This window comes from Coregonus lavaretus, assembly GCF_964263955.1.
Source record: "Coregonus lavaretus genome assembly, chromosome: 26".
NCBI classification, from domain to species: Eukaryota; Metazoa; Chordata; class Actinopteri; order Salmoniformes; family Salmonidae; genus Coregonus; species Coregonus lavaretus.
The window spans coordinates 3,454,132-3,472,958 of NC_140013.1; the positions used below are offsets into that span (position 1 = coordinate 3,454,132).

Here is an 18,827-nt window from a genome sequence, read left to right on the forward strand (position 1 = left end):
CTCTGGGGCCTTTCAGAACAGGTGTATATATACTGAGATCATGTGACAGATCATGTGACACTTAGATTGCACACAGGTGGACTTTATTTAACTAATTATGTGACTTCTGAAGGTAATTGGTTGCACCAGATCTTATTTAGGGGCTTCATAGCAAAGGGGGTGAATCCATATATTTTTAAACAAGTTATTTTTTTCATTTCACTTCACCAATTTGGACTATTTTGTATGTCCATTACATGATATCCAAATAAAAAACAATTTAAATTACAGGTTGTAATGCAACAAAATTGGAAAAAACGCCAAGGGGGATGAATAATTTTGCAAGGCGCTGTATTGGTAGATGGGTGAAATTATAAATGCTGAAATTGAATATCCCTTTATTACATGGTGAAGTTACTAATTACACGTTGGATGGTGTATCAATACACCCAGTCACTACAAAGATACAGGCATCCTTGCTAACCCAGTTGCCGGAGAGGAAGGAAACCGCTCAGGGATTTCACCATGAGCCCAATTGTGACTTTAAAACAGTTAAAGAGTTTGATGACTGTGATAGGAGAAAACTGAGGATGGATCAACAACATTGTAGTTACTCCACAATACTAACCTAATTGACAGAGTGAAAAGAAGGAAGCCTGTACAGAATAAAACTGTTCCAAAACATGCATCCTGTTTGCAACAAGGCACTAAAGTAATACTGCAAAAAATGTGGCTAAATGACTAAAATGTAATGATGTAAATGTTTTGTTTAGACATGTAGCTAGCCAGCTAGCTAGCTAAATGATTAACCATAATCCCAACTCATTACACTACTACCATGCATGAATCTGCAGATAACTAAAGTTAACCAACTAGGTTCAATGTTAGCTAGTTAGCTAACATTAGGCTATAACTAGCAATGCAAATTGCTTTCTGAGATACAAATAATATTACTACACAGATCATACACGTAACGTTAGCTAGCAAGCTAGCCAGCTGTTAGCTAGCTAGCTAACAGTACGCTTTAACTTGCGATGAAAACGACTTTGACAAAATTAGAAAGATATACAGTGCATTTGGAAAGTATTCAGACCCCCTCACTTGTTCCACATTTTGTTAAGTTACAGCCTTTATTCTAAAATGTATTAAATTAATATTTTTGTTCATCAATCTACACACAACACCCCATAATGACAAAGTGAAAACAGGTTTTTATACATTTTTGCAAATGTATAAAAAATGAAAACAGAAATACCTTATTTACATAAGTATTCAGACCCTTTGCTAGGAGACTCGAAATTGAGCTCAGGTGCATCCTGTTTCCATTGATCATCCTTGAGATGTTTCTACAACTTGATTTGAGTCCATCTGTGGTAAATTCAATTGATTGGACATGATTTGGAAAGGCACACATCTGTCTATATAAGGTCCGACAGTCGACAGTGCATGTCAGAGCAAAAACCAAACCATGAGGTCAAAGGAAGTACTGAGTAAAGGGTCTGAATACTTATGTAAATGTAATATCTGTAAATATATTTATTTTCACCTGTTTTTGCTTTGTCATTATGGGGTATTGTGTGTAGATTGATGAGGGGGAAAAAACAATTTAATAAATTTTAGAATAAGGCTGTAACAGAACAAAATATGGAAAAAGTGAAGGGGTCGGAATACTTTCCAAATGCACTGTATCTGTATTCCCAGTCATGTGAAATCCATATTAGGGGCCAATTAATGTATTTCAATTGAATGATTTCCTTATGTGAACTGTAACATTTTTGCATGTTGCGTTTATATTTTATTGTTCAGTATAGATTCAGCCGCGGCCCAATTTCTTTCTTGAGCGGATGGTCAGGGGGACGGAACATAATTACAAATAATTTGGAGATTGCAAATTGATCGCAAGAAGCACAAGCAGATATAATATTTGACTAAAACATAATCATTTCAAACCTTTTACACATTTGTATACGATCACATCTCTGTATTATGCGTGGGAATACTTGGGAACAGATTTCCAAAATTAAAATCACTTGGTGCTGATTTCCTGGTGTTCTTACAGTCTTATGTCCAACAATAAAATAAAAAACAACTACTATTTATTTTATTGCTCAGAAAACTTGGGAGGGCCAAATAAAACCAACCACAGGCCACCAGTTGGGAAACCCTGCAGCACAGTATGGTTTAGAAACTCAGTGACTGACTGACATGACAAAGATGCTTGCTGGCACCCGAAAATAACTTTCTTTCCAATAACGGATAATTACAAAAAATACTCAGATCATAATCGTATCCAGAAAATGTCCCATATCCGTTACGATACTCGTTTTGTCCGACTACTTGGCACACCCCTACTAATTTGTAAGTAACTCCCCTCACCTGGTTGTCTAAGTCTTAAAAACAAAAACCAGCAGACACTAGGCCCTCCATGGAATTTATTTGACAAATAGGAAAAACGCCGAGGATGAATAAGGCACTGTACTGTACGTTTGTTTCATCACAAAACCGAGAGCAACATCTGTCCGGTGAAGTCCACAAAGCAAATATTGCACGTAACAAACAGTTATTATTTTTATTAATTTTTGTCATTTAGCAGATGCTCTTATCCAGAGCGACTTACAGTTAGTGAGTGCATACATTATTTATTTTTTCATACTGGCCCCCCTTAGGAATCTAACCCACAACCCTGGCGTTGCAAACACCATGCTCTACCAACTGAGCTACATCCCTGCCGGCCATTCCCTTCCATACCCTGGACGACGCTGGGCCAATTGTGCGCCGCCCCATGGGTCTCCCGGTCGCGGCCGGCTACGACAGAGCCTGGAGCAGTTATATGACCTGCAGTATGGTCAAGCAAGTTCATGTTTGACAGTTTACTAAACAACTACTGGAGTGGAATAGGTGGAATGGTATCAAATACAAACACATGGTTTCTGGTGAGATTCAGCCACTTGCGAATTGACGGAAAATTCTGAAAACACACACCGAAGAAAAATAATTTAATATATAAAAAAAAATTATTGGTCAAATATTTGGGGAAGTCTGGCTTCCTTTGGCATCCATTAATACACGCCACAGAACAAGACATAACTTCCCGATTGTTTTTATTTTATTCCAAAGTAATCATTTATATGAATCTCTAGAGAAAACAATCTGAGTAAAATGAACCTACTATCAAAATAATGTTGATCGAGCCAGTCTCTGCCATTTCCTGTGAGCACTCAAACTGTCGAAGACCCTGAAATGCATTCAAACCACAGTGAAATCCCAGACGGTCAATGTCCAAGCAATATCTACCCTCTTCTCCCTAAGGTATTCCTTCTTTCCAATCCTGACCACTTGAGCCCCCATAGGCGATAAGGCGAGACCTGTTAACAAGAGGTGATGGTGATGAGCAGGGTCCACTGTAGATGCTCCAAAACACCCAGGATTCAATTGCCCAGACTGGGGAACATCTCTGTGAGGGTGGCCTGCTTACTGCCCCTCTTCAGTGGGCTGGAGGGTGTGGCAGCAGCGCTAGAGATGGTGGAGCTCCTTTCCCCCTTATTGGTGGTAGATGAGGGCCCAGACAGTCTCCTCCTCTCCACTGTGTTCCTGTTCTCTTTGGAGGTGGAGGAGTGTGAGCGCCCCCTGTTGGCCCCGCTATGACCATTCCCCTCTGGGCTGGAGCCAGAGCTGGAGTCAGGTTTCTGGCGGAGCTGGTACTGGTCGCTGGAGCCCTTGCTGCGGTCTACTGCGTGGATGGCCGCCTCGCGGTTCAGCTGCCTCTGCAGATGGAAAGCCAGCTTCCGGTCCTCCTGCTCCTGTTGCATGCGGCAGAAGAGCACCTCCTCTCTCTGGGCCAGCTCCTGGAGCAGCAGGGCCTTCTCCCCTTGGCCTACTAGGGCCACCTCTCCATGCTGCAGATAGAGGAGGGATGACGAGGAGGAAGGACAGAGCCGCTTACTGACCACCTCTGCTTCCCCTTCGTTTGGCACCTCAATGTCACAGCTCTTCCTCTTGGCCGAGGTCACTCCTCTCCTTGGGGTGCCGTGGTGGGGTGTGTGTGCCAGTGAAGTTCCCGAGGGGTCGGTCAGATGGTACACCATACTCTCTGATGACGTTGAGGCCTCACACGGCGTGCGGCAGCTCTCCGGGTAGAAGTCTAGCGTTGGCATCGGGTGCTCTGCATGCTCTTTGGAAGACCAAGGCTTCCTCTCCGAGTGCATGATATTCTCCTTCAATTGGACACAAAAGTAAACAGAAGTTAAAGATACAATATTCAAGTTTAGTTGCTAATTGTTTGTCACATTTTGCATCAAGTGTTGGCTGAGATAATGTGGAATTTCCCCCCCTCATAAAACCACAAAAACCCATCATTTTACGCAAACAATATTTGCTTTTGTTCTCATGGGTGTGGGGAGGGGTATGCCCCTCAGTTAAATTAGGTAATTTCTGGGCAATATTTCTGTCCATTTATTGGACCCCTTTTGGCTCAAGAGCATGGCCAAAGGCAAAAGTCTGTGTAGGCTCTTTATGTACATAATGTTTATCAGTCACATGTTAGGTGTATGTGGATTCTTAGAGAAGAGCATGTTTTTCAGTAAATGCTGATTGCATGAGCATTCTGGAGACTGACAAGAGGCCCAACCTTGTTAGCCATGAAGCTGGAGGTGGACCTATTCTCTGAGTTGCTGCCGTGTCTTTGTGGAATAAGGGACAAGAACCTGGAAACAAAATTAAATTGTCAGAACACTCCCTGGTAATATATTTAATTAAGTCAATTATCCAGAGCAACAAACACTAAGTGCGTTCAAACTAAGGTAGGAGACATTTTACATTTTAGTCATTTTAGCAGACGCTCTTATCCAGAGCGACTTACAGTGAGTGAGTGCATACATTTTCAACCACATATCACAATAATCACAAACAAGTTATTTATTTGTGCCATTAGCACACCGTCTAAGGTTTCTATTTAGGTTTGCATTTTGATTCTCCACCCTTCTCTCAGAAGTGCGCACTTGTTCACTCCCACTTATGGATTTACAAGCAATAGATTGGTAGGAGCTTCAACCATTTCTCACACCACCAATCTTTTTAAATCCACGAGCGAATGAGTGCACACTTCTGGAAGAGGAGAGAATTGGACCACAGTGCAAGTCTGACCACGGAAGGGGACTCACTTCTCTATATCTCCAGCGTTGGCGTTCTGTTTCTTCTTTGCTGGGGTGATGTCATTCGTCCGCGTGTTCTTCTGTGACTCAGAGATAGGTCTTGGATTCTGAAGAGAACAGGTAAAAAAAAGTTAATACAGTGAATCATTCCCAATACATAGTGCCACTAGGGCTGACCCCAATTAGTCAACAGGTCAATTGTTTGGTCAATAGGCTGTTGGTAGACCGAGATATACACTGCATTCGGAAAGTAGTCAGGCCCCTTCCCCGTTTCCACATTTTATTACGTTACAGCCTTATTCTAAAATGGATTAAGTACATAGAAATCACCAATCTCCACACAATACACCATAATGAAAGAGCGAAAACAGGTTTAGCAAAACCAGAAATACATAATTTACATAAGTATTCAGACCCTTTGCTATGAGAATCGAAATTGAGCTCAGGTGCATCCTGTTTCCATTGATCATCCTTGAGATGTTTCTACAACTTGATAGGAGTCCACCTGTGGTAAATTAAATTGATAGGACATGATTTGGAAAGGCACACACCTGTCTATATAAGGTCCCACTGTTGACAGTGCATGTCAGAGCAACCAAGCCATGAGCTCGAAGGAATTGTCCGTAGAGCTCCGAGACAGGATTGGGTCAAGGCACAGATCTGGGGAAGGTTACTAAAACATTTCTGCAGCATTGAAGGTCCCCAAGAAAACAGTGGGCTCCATCATTCTTAATTGAAAAAGTTTGGAACCACCAAGACTCTTCATAGAGCTGGCCACCTGGCCAAACTGAGCAATCAGGGGAGAAGGGCCTTGGTCAGGGAGGTGACCAAAAACCCGATGGTCACTCTGACAGAGCTCCAGAGTTCCTCTGTGGAGATGGGAGAACCTTCCAGAAGGACAACCATCTCTGCAGCACTCCACCAATCAGGCCTTTATGGTAGAGTGGCCAGACGGAAGGCACTCCTCAGTAAAAGGCACATGACAGCACGCTTGGAGTTTGCCAAAAGGCTCCTAAAGGAGTCTCAGACCAAGAGAAACAAGATTCTCTGGTCTGATGAAACCAAGATTGAACTCTTTGGCCTGAATGCCAAGTGTCACGTCTGGAGGAAACCTGGCACCATCCCTACGGTGAAGCATGGTGGTGGCAGCATCATGCTGTGGGGATGTTTTTCAGCGGCAGGGACTGGGAGACTAGTCAGGGTCGAGGGAAAGATGAACGGAGCGAAGTAAAGAGAGATCCTTGATAAAAACCTGCTCCAAAGCCCTCAGGACATTAGACTGGGGGCGAAGGTTCACCTTCCAACAGGACAACAACCCTAAGCACACAGCCAACGCAGGAGTGGCTCCGGGACAAGTCTCTAAATGTCCTTGAGTGGCCCAGCCAGAGCCCGATCGAACATCTCTGGAGACCTGAAAACAGCTGTGCACCAACGCTCCCCATCCAACCTGACAGAGCTTGAGAGGATCTGCAGAGAAGAATGGAAGAAACTCCCCAAATACAGGTGTGCCAAGCTTGTAGTGTCATACCCAAGAAGACTCAAGGCTGTAATCGCTGCCAAAGGTGCTTCAACAAAGTACTGAGTAAAGGGTCTGTATACTTAAAAATAAAATCAAAAAATTCTAAAAACCTGTTTTTTCTTTGTCATTATGGGGTACTGTGTGTAGATTGATGAGGAAAAAAACAAATTTAATCCATTTTAGAATAAGGCTGTAACATAACAAAATGTGGACAAAGTCAAGGGTTCTGAATACTTTCTGAATGCACTGTATGTGCTCATCTCAGTGAACTAATCCATTGTGGAGGCCTAGACTAAAAGCCAATTCAAATGAAATTGTATTTGTCACCGAATACAACAGGTGATGTGAAATGCTTACGAGTCCTTAACCAACAATGCAGTTCAAGAAATAGAGTTAAGAAAATATTTACTAAATTAACTAAATAATTTTTTTAAATAAAAAGTAACACAATAAAATAACAATGAGGCTATATACAGGGTCAATGTGCCGGGGTACAGGTTAGTCGAGGTAATTTGTTCATGTTGGTAGGGGTAAAGTGACTATGCATAGATAATAAAACAGCGAGTAGCAGCAGTGTAAAAACAAAGGGGGGCGGTGTCCGGGTGGCCATTTGATTAATTGTTCAGCAGTCTGATGGCTTGGGGGTAGAAGCTGTTAAGGAGCCTTTTGGTCCTAGACTTGGCGCTCCGGTACCGCTTGCCATGCGGTAGCAGAGAGAACAGTCTATGACTTGGGTGACTGGAGTCTTCAACAATTTTTTGGGCTTTCCTCTGACACCGCCTAGTATATAGGTCCAGGATGTCAGGAAGCTTGGCCCCAGTGATGTACTGGGCCGTATGCACAACCCTCTGTAGCGCCTATGGTCAGATGCCGACCAGTTGCCATACCAGGCGGTGATGCAACCGGTCAGGATGCTCTCGATGGTGCAGCTGTTGAACTTTTTGAGGATCTGGGGACCATTGGCAAATCTTTTCAGTCTCCTGAGGGGGAAAAGGTGTTGTCGTGCCCTCTTTACGACTGTCTTGGTGTGTTTGAACCATGATAGTTTGTTGGTGATGTGGACACCAAGGAACTTGAAACTCTCGACCCCCTCCACTACAGCCCCGTTGATGTGAATGGGGGCGTGTTCAGCCCTCTTTTTCCTGTAGTCCACGATCAGCTCCTTTGTTTTGCTCACGTTGAAGGAGAGGTTGTTGTCCTGGCACCACTCTGCCAGGTCTCTGACCTCCTTCTTATAGGCTGTCTCATCGTTGTCGGTGATCAGGCCTACCATTGTTGTGTCGTCAGCAAACTTAATGATGGTGTTTGAGTCGTGCTTTGCCACGCAGTTGTGGGTGAACAGGGAGTACAGGAGGGGACTAAGCACGCACCCCTGAGGGGCCCCAGTGTTGAGGATCAGCGTGGCAGATGTGTTGTTGTCTACCCTTACCACCTGGGGCCGGCCCATCAGGAAGTCCAGGATCCAGTTGCAGAGGGAGGTGTTTAGTCCCAGGGTCCTTATCTTAGTGATGAGCTTTGTGGGCACTATGGTGTTAAACGCTGAGCTGTAGTCAATGAACAGCATTCTCACATAGGTGTTCCTATTGTCCAGCTGGGAAAGGGCAGTGTGGAATGCGATAGAGATTGCATCATCTGTGGATCTGTTGGGGCAATATGCGAATTGGAGTGGGTCTAGGGTTTCCAGGATGATGGTGTTGAAGTGAGCCATGACCAGCCTTTCAAAGCACTTCATGGCTACCGAAGTACTACGGGGCGGTAGTCATTTAGGCAGGTTACCTTCACTTTATTGGGCACAGGGACTATGGTGGTCTGCTTGAAACATGTAGGTAGACTCGGTTAGGGAGAGGTTGAAAATGTCAGTTAAGACACTTGCCAGTTGGTCTGCGCATGCTCTGAGTACACGTCCTGGTAACCCATCTGTCCCCGCGGCCTTGTGAATGTTGACCTGTTTAAAGATCTTGCTCACATCGGCTATGGAGTGCGTGATAACACAGTCGTCCGGAACAGCTGGCGCTCTCATGCATGCTTCAGTGTTGCTTCCCTCGAAGCGACCATAAAAAGGCATTTAGCTCGTCTGGTAGGCTCGCGTCACTGGGCAGCTCGCAGCTGGGTTTCCCTTTGTAGTCCATAATAGTTTACATGCCCTGCCACATCCGACAAGTGTCAGAGCCGGTGTAGTAGGATTCAATCTTAGTCCTGTATTGACGCTTTGCCTGTTTGATGGTTCGTCTGAGGGCATAGCGGGATTTCTTATAAGCGTCCGGATTAGTGTCCCGCTCCTTGAAAGCGGCAGCTCTAGCCTTTAGCTCAGTGCAGATGTTGCCTTTAAACCATGGCTTCTGGTTGGGATATGTATGTACGGTCACTGTGGGGACAACGTCGTCGATGCACTTATTGATGAAGCCGGTGACTGAGGTGGTATACTCCTCAATGCCATTGGATGAATCCCGGAACATATTCCAGTCTGTGCTAGCAAAACAGTCCTGTAGCGTAGCATCCGCGTCATCTGACCACTTCCGTATTGAGCGAGTCACTGGTACTTCCTGCTTTAGTTTTTGCTTGTAAGCAGGAATCAGTAGGATAGAATTATGATGAGATTTGCCAAATGGAGGGCTTGGTAGAGCTTTGTATGCGTCTCTGTGTGTGGATTAAAGGTGGTCTAGAGTTTTTTCCCTCTGGTTGCAAATGTGACATGCTGGTAGAAATGAGGTAAAACGGATTTAAGTTTGCCTGCATTAAAGTCACCGGCCACTAGGAGCGCCTAGTGGTAAATAGACGGCTACGAAAAATATAGATGAAAACGCTCTTGGTAGATAGTGTGGTCTACAGTTCATCATGAGGTACTCTACCTGAGGCGAGAAATACCTTGAGACTTCCTTAATATTAGACATCGCGCACCAGCTGTTATTGACAAATAGACACCCGCCCCCAGCCCTCGCCTTACCAGACTTAGCTGTTCTGTCCTGCCGATGCACGGAAAACCCAGCTAAATGTATATTATCCGTGTCGTCGTTCAGCCACGACTCGGTGAAACATAAGATATTACAGTTTAATGTCCCGTTGGTAGGATAGTCTCGAACGGATAGCATCCAGTTTATTTTCCAGTGATTGCACGTTGGCCAATAGAACGGATGGTAGAGGCGGGTTACCCACTCGCCGACGAATTCTAACAAGGCACCCTGATCTCCACCCCCTGTATTTCCGTCTTTTCTTCACGCGAATGACAGGGATTTGGGCCTGGTCTCGGAGAAGCAGTATATCCTTCGCGTTGGAATCATTAAAGAAAAAATCTTTGTCCAGTTCGAGGTGAGTAATCGCTGTTCTGATACCCAGAAGCTCTTTTTGGTCATAAGAGACGGTAGCAGCAACATTATGTACAAAATAAGTTTCAAACAATGCGAAGAAAATACACAAAATAGCACAGTTGGTAAGGAGCCCGTAAAACGGCAGCCATCCCCTCCGGCGCCAATGTAACCTTATGGAGGGTGTGATGCAATTACGGAGCCTCCAGAGGCATGCACAGGCCAAATCGAGCTCCGTACCGCATCGCCATGCGCCTCACAAATGTTGTAACAATGTGGAGGGCTCTGTATAGCTCTGCATTGACATGATTGGTTGACGGTAGGTTGGGGTGGTACAACCTGTATAAACAAACTCACTTCCTTGACAACTTCCTTCACAACAGTTCTGCACTGCTCCGCAAAGCGCAAGAAGTATGCCCTGACTTATGCAGAGGCCTATCACTGTAGATGCTGCATGGCCAATCCAGACGTCGGATTGACCATGCAGCGCCCAGATGCACAATGTACTTCTCTCTCCAGAATGCGTTCTCTTCCTGTCAATTTGTGCACATTAATTCTCCTAACTTCATTGTGTGAATTGTTTGCGTTTGATTGTTAGTGTATATCACTTCTCCATTACATATATCACCAGTAGTACATTTACCGTTAATTCCTAATCTACAATTTTTGTTTGGTTATGGTAATTTATGTTAATGCATTCCATTTATTATTATTATTCCAGTCGTACCGTTGTCATTGTCGGAGTTCACAAGAGAGAGAAACAAGTTTTGGTTTATTTCATTCCATTTACGAGTTTTGTCAAATCAATTTAGACATTGTCTTTTGTTTGGAGCGCTCCTGTCAATGTTGAGTAAGGACTCGCACCTGATTACGCATAGAAGTATATAGGCCTATAGGCTACCTGGCCTGTGCGCAAATGTAGGCATATAATGTAGGCATACACATCTGATATTATTTCTGATTGGCTCAACGCACCACCATCAATGAGCTGTGGAGCTTCTCAAAGTAATTTTTTCTTCAACTCAAACAGCAAGCAAACAAAGTCTGTTTTTATCTGTTGAGAATGACAATAGTTCCTTAATGTATTACAAAAATCTTTACAGCTCTCTCCCTTTCGATAACCATTCAGCGTGAAAGGGGAAAATGTCATGCTCCAGTGGAAACATCATAAAATAGGCCTACCTGGTTACTTCTTATCAGTGCTTGACTTGGACTGAAATAGGTTATGTTTCCATTTAGGTGCTGGAGCCCCACAATACTTTTGAGCTAATATTCTATTAGAGGAACAGAAGCTCAAGCAGTAGACAATTTGAGGTGCTGGTACTTGGCTCCGGTGAGCTCCTGCCCAAGTCAAGCACTTATTATCCCTTGTGCAAACAGCCTACAGCTGTCTGTTCCGAGCTCACTGGCCCGGGAAACTCTGAGGGCCCGGAATATTTCATAAAATGTTGCAAGTTTGCTAGCACAAGCATGGGGCCGGACCCAAGTTGATACAATGTTTCAAGTTCATTGCTGACAGGCCATTTTTATCCGGATATTTTCTACCTGCAGACTGCAATGTTTTTATTTGTTGGCTTATAGGCTATTTTTACACAGTTGGCAATGACAATATAAGTTACTTTTTAGGTTTGTATCATTTTTATTTAGATTTGGATAGAATTTTGATTAACCACATGACAATAATTTTGACATATGAAGACATTATCAATGTAAACTGAAAATGTGCATATGAAAACCATAACTAGCACGCAGGTCGGTAGAAATGGTAAGATAAATTGGCATTCCACATGAGAAAGGTTGCCAAGTCCTCATGTAGCCTATTACCAGCAACTTCAGGAGAGTAATGGCAGAATCTGAGAAAGCCAGCAGGAGCGGGAGGAGAATGTTTGGGTCAGGCTACGTTATTTTTTTTCTTTGTGTCTTATTTCATCAAACAGTAAGCTTAAAGAATCAGACAAGCTCAATGCATATAGTTGATTTTATTAAAAAACATAGGGTGTGTCTATATGGAAAAATACACAATGTCAACCAATAGATTGGTAGAAAGAACAGACGACTTTCGGTCGACCAAGACTTTCTTTAGTCGGGGACAGCCATAAGTGCCACCCACCCGTATTTTCTTATTTTAAAACAGCAATCAACTACCTTACCAGGATATATTGTTGACAAGAGGTCATTTTACAGGTTTGCAAATAACTCATTTAGCAAGTTGTACAGTACACGCAAATTGATCATTTTCTTCTCAGATTGGTTGTCTTACATTACCTCACAATATCATAGACTCCATAAATTGTGAGCTCATTTGTTGATAAAATAATTACTAAGGAAATTGTGGAAAGAAACAGTCATTGATGGTCTAATGGTGGATGTTGATTAACCCCCGCAGCTCTCTGATTTAAGGGGGATGGGTTAAATGGGTAAGACCCATTTCAGTTGAATGCATTCTGTTGTACCACTGACTAGGTATCCCCCTTTCCCTAATGTAAGAGAGATGCCCCGTGTGAGGTGCATATACTGGGAGTTACGCGTATGTTTCGTTTGCTGATTATATAGTTGAATTGATGGATGTATATTGATCTGTAACTAGTGTTGGGGTCGTTACAACAAAAAAGTAACATATGAACTATTACTTTTTTCAACAATAACAAATTACTTCACTTATTACTCCCTGGGAAAAGTAATTAGTTACACTACTAAGCGGCTATATCGTTCCGCTAATAAAGGACTAGTAAAGGACCAGTGCACTACTTTATTATTGTTATTAAGATTTTTGAGGGGGTGCTGCAGCACCCTCAGCACCTCTACTTCCCGCAGCTATGTAGTAATGGCTCCTGAGGGGATGGCTGTTAGTTTTTTCGTGTTGCTTGTAACTTATTTTTAACTTATTGTGTACACAATGTTGCTGCTACCATCTCTTATGACCGAAAATAACTTCTGGACATCAGAACAGCGATTACTCACCTCGAACTGGACGAAGATTTTTTCTTTAACCTCTTAAGGATTATTTTTTTGGTTCCATCATCTTTGAAATGCAAGAGAAAGGCCACATTATAATATTGCAGTTTAGTTTAGGTGCCATTTCGATTTTGGCCACTAGATGGCAGCAGTGTGTGCAAAGTTTCAGATTGATCCAGTGAAGCATTGCAATACTGGACTATTTTGTATCAAGTCTGCCCAAATGTGCCGAATTGGTCAATTGATACATTTTCAAGTACATAACTATAGAGAACATACAAGAATGACATGGTAATACAAAATGTAAGTTTACACACTCCCAGGAATGTCATACATGATGGATCATTAGCTTATACACTAACTTTCACACATCTAGATGGCCGGGCGTGGTGGGTGTGGAGTCAGACAGCAGGGATTCAAACTGTAGAACCCAGTTCCTACATTTGAATATAAAAATGGATTTTATCAAACAAAACTATGCTACATTTTATCTCTGGGACCATTAGGATGACAAATCAGAGCAAGATTACTGAATGCAAGTACATAATTTACCTTCAGAGGTGAACCAGTTGCCGTGATAATTTTTTTGTTGTGCACTCTCCTCAAACAATAGCATGGTATTTTGTCACAATAATAGCTACTGTAAATTGTACAGTACAGTTAGATTAACAAGAATTTAAGCTTTCTGCCCACATTAGACATGTCTATGTCCTGGAAAGTTTGCTGTTACTTACAACAGTCATGCTAATGACATTAGCATACATTAGCTCAACTGTCCCGTATACGGGACACCAATCCCGTAGAGGGTAACAAGTCCGACGCGAAGGATATACTGCTTTCTCTGGAACGGGCCCATTTGCGTGAAAAAAAGACTGAGATAAAGGTGGCGTAGGTTGGGCTGCCTTCTGAGAATTCATAGACAAGATAGTAAACCACTACCATCCGTTCTACTGGCCAACGTGTAATCATTGGAATATCTTGTGTTTCACCGAGTCGTGGCTGAACGACGACACAGATAATATAGAGCTGGCGGGATTTCCATGCATCGGCAGGACAGAGATGCTACGCCTGGTAAGACGAGGGGCAGGGTTGTGTGTCTATTTGTCAATAACAGCTGGTGCGCGATGTCTTATATTAAAGAAGTCTTGAGATATTGCTTAACTGAGGTAGAGTACCTCATGATAAGCTGTAGACCACACTATCTACCAAGAGAGTTCTCATCTATATTATTCGTAGACGTCTATTTACCACCACAAACAGATGCTGGCACTAAGACCGCACTCAACGAGCTGTATAAGGCCATAAGCAAACAAGAAAATGCTCATCCAGAAGCGGCGCTCCTAGTGGCCGGGGACTTTAATGCAGACAAACTTAAATCCGTTTGACCTAATTTCTACCAGCATGTCACATGTGCAACCAGAAGAAAAAAAATACTCTAGACCACCTTTACTCCACACACAGAGACGCATACAAAGCTCTCCCTCGCCCTCCATTTGGCAAATCTGACCATAATTCTATCCTCCTGATTCCTGCTTACAAGCAAAAACTAAAGCAGGAAGTACCAGTGACTCACTCAATACGGAAGTGGTCAGATGACGCGGATGCTACGCTACAGGACTGTTTTGCTAGCACAGACCAGAATATGTTCCAGACAACATCCAATGGCATTGAGGAGTATACCACCTCAGTCATCGGCTTCATCAATAAGTGCATCGACGACTTCGTCCCCACAGTGACCGTACGTACATATCCCAACCAGAAGTCATGGATTACAGGCAACATCCGCATCAAGCTAAAGGCTAGAGCTGCTGCTTTCAAGGAGCGGGACACTAATCCGGACTCTTATAAGAAATCCTCCTACGCCCTCAGACTAACCATCAACAAGCTAAGCATCAATACAGGATTAAGATTTAATCCTACTACACCGGCTCTGATGCTCGTCCATGTGGCAGGGCTTGAAAACTATTACGGACTACAAAGGGAAACCCAGCCGTGAGTTGCCCAGTGACGCGAGCCTACCAGACGAGCTAAATGCCTTTTATGTTCGCTTCGAGGGAAACAACACTGAAGCATGTATGAGAGCACCAGCTGTTCTGACGACTTTGTGATAACGCTCTCGGTAGCCGATGTGAGCAAGACCTTTAAACAGGTCAACATTCTCAAATCCACGGGGACAGACGGATTACCAGGACGTGTACTCAAAGCATGCGCGGACCAACTGGCAAGTGTCTTCACTGACATTTTCAACCTCTCCCTGACCGAGTCTGTAATACCTACATGTTTCAAGCCGACCACCATAGTCCATGTGCCCAAGGAAGCGAAGGTAACCTGCCTAAATGATTACCGCCCGTAGCCCTCACGTCGGCAGCCATGAAGTGCTTTGAAAGGCTGGTCATGGCTGACATCAACAGCATTATCCCGGATACCCTAGACCCACTCCAATTCACATACCGCCCTAACAGATCCACAGATGATGCAATCTCAATCGCACTTCACACTGCCCTTTCCCACCTGGACAAAAGGAACAGCTACGTGAGAATGCTGAAAAGATTTGGCATGGGTCCCCAGATCCTCAAAAAGTTATACAGCTGCACCATCGAGAGCATCCTGACTGGTTGCATCACCACTTGGTATGGCAACTGCTTGGCATCTGACCGTAAGCCGCTACAGAGGGTAGTGCGTACGGCCCAGCACATCACTGGGGCCAAGCTTCCTACCATCCAGGACCTATATACTAGGCGGTGTCAGAGGAAAGCCCAACAAATTGTCAAACACTCCAGTCACCCAAGTCATAGACTGTTCTCACTGCTACCGCACGGCAAGCGGTACCGGAGCGCCAAGTCTAGGACCAAAAGGCTCCTTAACAGCTTCTAGCCCAAGCCATAAGACTGCTGAACAATTAATCAAATGGCCACCAGGACTATTTATATTGACACCCCCCACCTCCATTTGTTTTTACACCGCTGCTACCCGCTGTCTATTATCTATGTACCCCTACCTACATGTAGAAATTACCTAGACTAACCTGTACCCCCTCACATTGACTCGGTACCGGTACCCCCTGTATATAGCCTCGTTAATGTTATTTTATTGTGTTACTTTTTACTTTATTTGGTAAATATTTTAACTCTTTCTTGAACTGCATTGTTGGTTTATAAGGGCTTGTAAGTAAGCATTTCATGGTAAGGTCTATACCTGTTGTATTCGGTGCATGCATCAAATAAAGTTTGATTTGATATATGTCTTTAGTAGCAGATCAGGTCTTGGAATTTTTCCGCTGTTGGCGTGTTGACTTTGCAGGTGCTTCAAGAGTTTAGAAGTCGTGTTTTTTTTTTATATTGCACAAACAGAGGGAATACTAATCATCACAAATATTAATTTGGATAAATAACTAATAGGAAGGGAATGATAACAAAAGTAATGACGACTTATCTTTGATCAGTAAATGTAATATTATTACTCAAATTGGAACAGTACCGTTATATTACTCGTTACCACAAAAAGTAATATTATTCCTGTACTGCGTTACCCCCAATACTGTTTGTGTTTGTAACCAAATGCATCTCAAAGTTTGAACCGTACATTGTAGCCTATGCTGTTTCTCTGACATTGCGTTCCGTTCTTGGTTTCAGATTTCCACCTATGTCATTGACCTGAAAAGATAATGCAAGCTTCTAAGATTAGAACACTAATTGTACCTTTACCTACACAACCTGTAAACCTGATCTGCTACTATACAGACCAAATCAATTGAATTGATACATTATTGCAATTTGCCTTTTTGTCAGCAATAAACGATATGTTCTTATGAAAAAGTGAAACTGGTCTGAGTGGCTCTAAAAATGAGGGAGAACCTGAGTACACTGTAATCCGATATTACACAGATTATTAAACCCACCAGCTCCTGGCTGAGCAGTCTGGCCAGCTTCTCGTCGTTCTCCAGCTGCCTCTCCTCGTGCTTCCTTCTCTCCTCCGCCAGGCGCTCCTCCTCGCCTGCGAGGAGACTCTGGATGTACTCCTCACTTGCTTTCCTCTCTGCCTCCTCCAGGGTACGCTTCTCCTCTAATAGCTGGAAAAGGGTCAGAGGTCATGTCAAGTGTATTCTATGTGACTATAGAGTGTAGTAAAATGTAAACTTGCATTATAACTTGGGCCAAGAGTTTTCCCTGAGGCCGCGATCGGACCATAAAAAAAACTGTAGAACCTAGGTCCATAACTATGGCCCAGAGTTTTTCCTGGTCACGTTACGTGGTCAGGAAAAACTCAGGACCAGGAAAAACTCAGGACCCTAGGTATAATTTACCCTGATAATTCACCTTGCTGATTTGTTCCTCGTACTCTCTCCGTACCTCTCCAGGCTGACTGACTTTGGGTCCGGGGACCAATACTGGAGGCAGAGGGAAATGGAAGGTAAACAAACAGGTCAACCGACCTCGCGTAACCCACAACAGTGAGAATAAATAGATTTGTCTGATTCCAAGGTGCTGTGTGGACCCATAATTACCTCAAAGCATACCCAACCCAGCTGTACTAAAGGACACAGGCCATTTGGATGTCACTTATTGTTAAATTAATGTTAAATGGAAAACACATACAGTGTGTCAGTCACTTAACTGTTTTCATCCTCCTCCTCCTGTCCACTGAGCCTGCGTTGGCACTGCATGGGGAACGCCACCTGCACCCGCTGCCACAGCTCATCGTTGACCAGGGTCTTGTTCCGGCCGTTGAGCCGTGCCCACGTTGACACCCGCTTGCGACACAGCGGGCAGCACAGATTGGCCTTGTCCACCGTCTCCAGGAAGCAGGGCTTGCAGAAGGTGTGGCTGCACGGCAACGTCACCGGCTCCAGAAAGATCTCTAGGCAAACAGGGCAGAGGCAGTCGGCTCGGGACAACCCCCCCGTGACTTCCCCCTCTGGCGCGGCCATCTCCATTTCAGACACTGGCGGCATCGCTCTGCTTTTCTTTCTGTTGATGCCTCCTTCTGTAGTTGTATCAAGTCCAAATGCACACCAGTGGTTCCTGTGTTGTTTCAGTGGCTAACTCTGTAAGGGAGGAACAGTCAAAGTAATCAAGTAGAAGCCACATTAGCTAGCTAAAATAATTTACTTACATGTAGCTAGGTATCTAGCTAGCTAGCAAAATAGAGTTACTCTAAGAGTATGCTCAGACAAACCATAGCTAAAAGATTTAGCAAGTTTGCTAGGCTTAGCTATATAAATGGTTACCTATTACAATAGGAGAGAACTAGCTAGCTAGCCAGCCAACTATAAAGTTCCAAACTAAAGCCAAGGTAGCCAGTTTTGTATCAGTGCTAAACCTCAAGCACTAACAACGGAGTTGAGAATTCTTGGCTATCGAAAAACAAGTTACATTACAAGCTCTGATAGAATTTACGAATGAATAGCATTTAAATGTCCATACATTGACGACATCTACTTATAAGAGTTTTGTTTGCAGCCCCAGAAAAACATACGCATAGTGCTTGAAATCCCGGGCAAATCATCAGCGTCTCGTCAGCAACACTAAAAAGGTACTTCCGTGTCACGGAATTTCGAAAATGTCCCAAATAAAAGTCCTCCACGTAATAGTAGAAAAGTGTCAATAACCTGTTTCTATTCAAAATTATTGTCTAAACATTAAAGAATGATTCATATTTGTTCATATTTAACTGACATTTGAATTAAATGTGGGTTTTAAAACTTGTTCCTAAGTCAAAGAAATGCCCCCAATGCGAATCACTGTATATGGAATGCATATTGGTTTAAGAGCAAAAACTATTCTGCGTGCCGCAGTAAAAGTATTGTAGGGAATACTCAGTAAGGTCTGTAGAATGTATATATGGTGTCAGTTCACGGGGCTTTGAATAATACGAAGTGTTTCTGGCCTTTTATGGAGAGATGGACATTTTACCTGGACGAAA

General features: G+C 43.5%; 1 protein-coding gene across 2 annotated transcripts; it reads right to left on the reverse strand.

Annotated features, from left to right (window-relative positions):
• Nucleotides 1-2,534: 2,534 nt before the first annotated feature.
• rnf168 (ring finger protein 168) lies at nucleotides 2,535-18,417 on the reverse strand. 2 transcript variants are annotated; one of them, XM_084142705.1, is made up of 7 exons: nucleotides 18,381-18,417; nucleotides 17,520-17,949; nucleotides 17,222-17,292; nucleotides 16,804-16,974; nucleotides 5,139-5,236; nucleotides 4,607-4,682; nucleotides 2,535-4,193 (listed from the first exon to the last, which is right to left on the reverse strand). In XM_084142705.1, the coding sequence occupies exons 2-7, from the start codon at nucleotides 17,854-17,856 to the stop codon at nucleotides 3,408-3,410; spliced, it is 1,539 nt and encodes a 512-aa protein (XP_083998831.1). In that variant the 5' UTR covers nucleotides 17,857-17,949; nucleotides 18,381-18,417; the 3' UTR covers nucleotides 2,535-3,407. The 2 variants fall into 2 exon arrangements, with proteins under 2 accessions (XP_083998831.1, XP_083998830.1); XM_084142704.1 differs by having other exon boundaries at nucleotides 2,567-4,193; nucleotides 18,329-18,412.
• Between the last annotated feature and the right edge of the window lie 410 nt (nucleotides 18,418-18,827).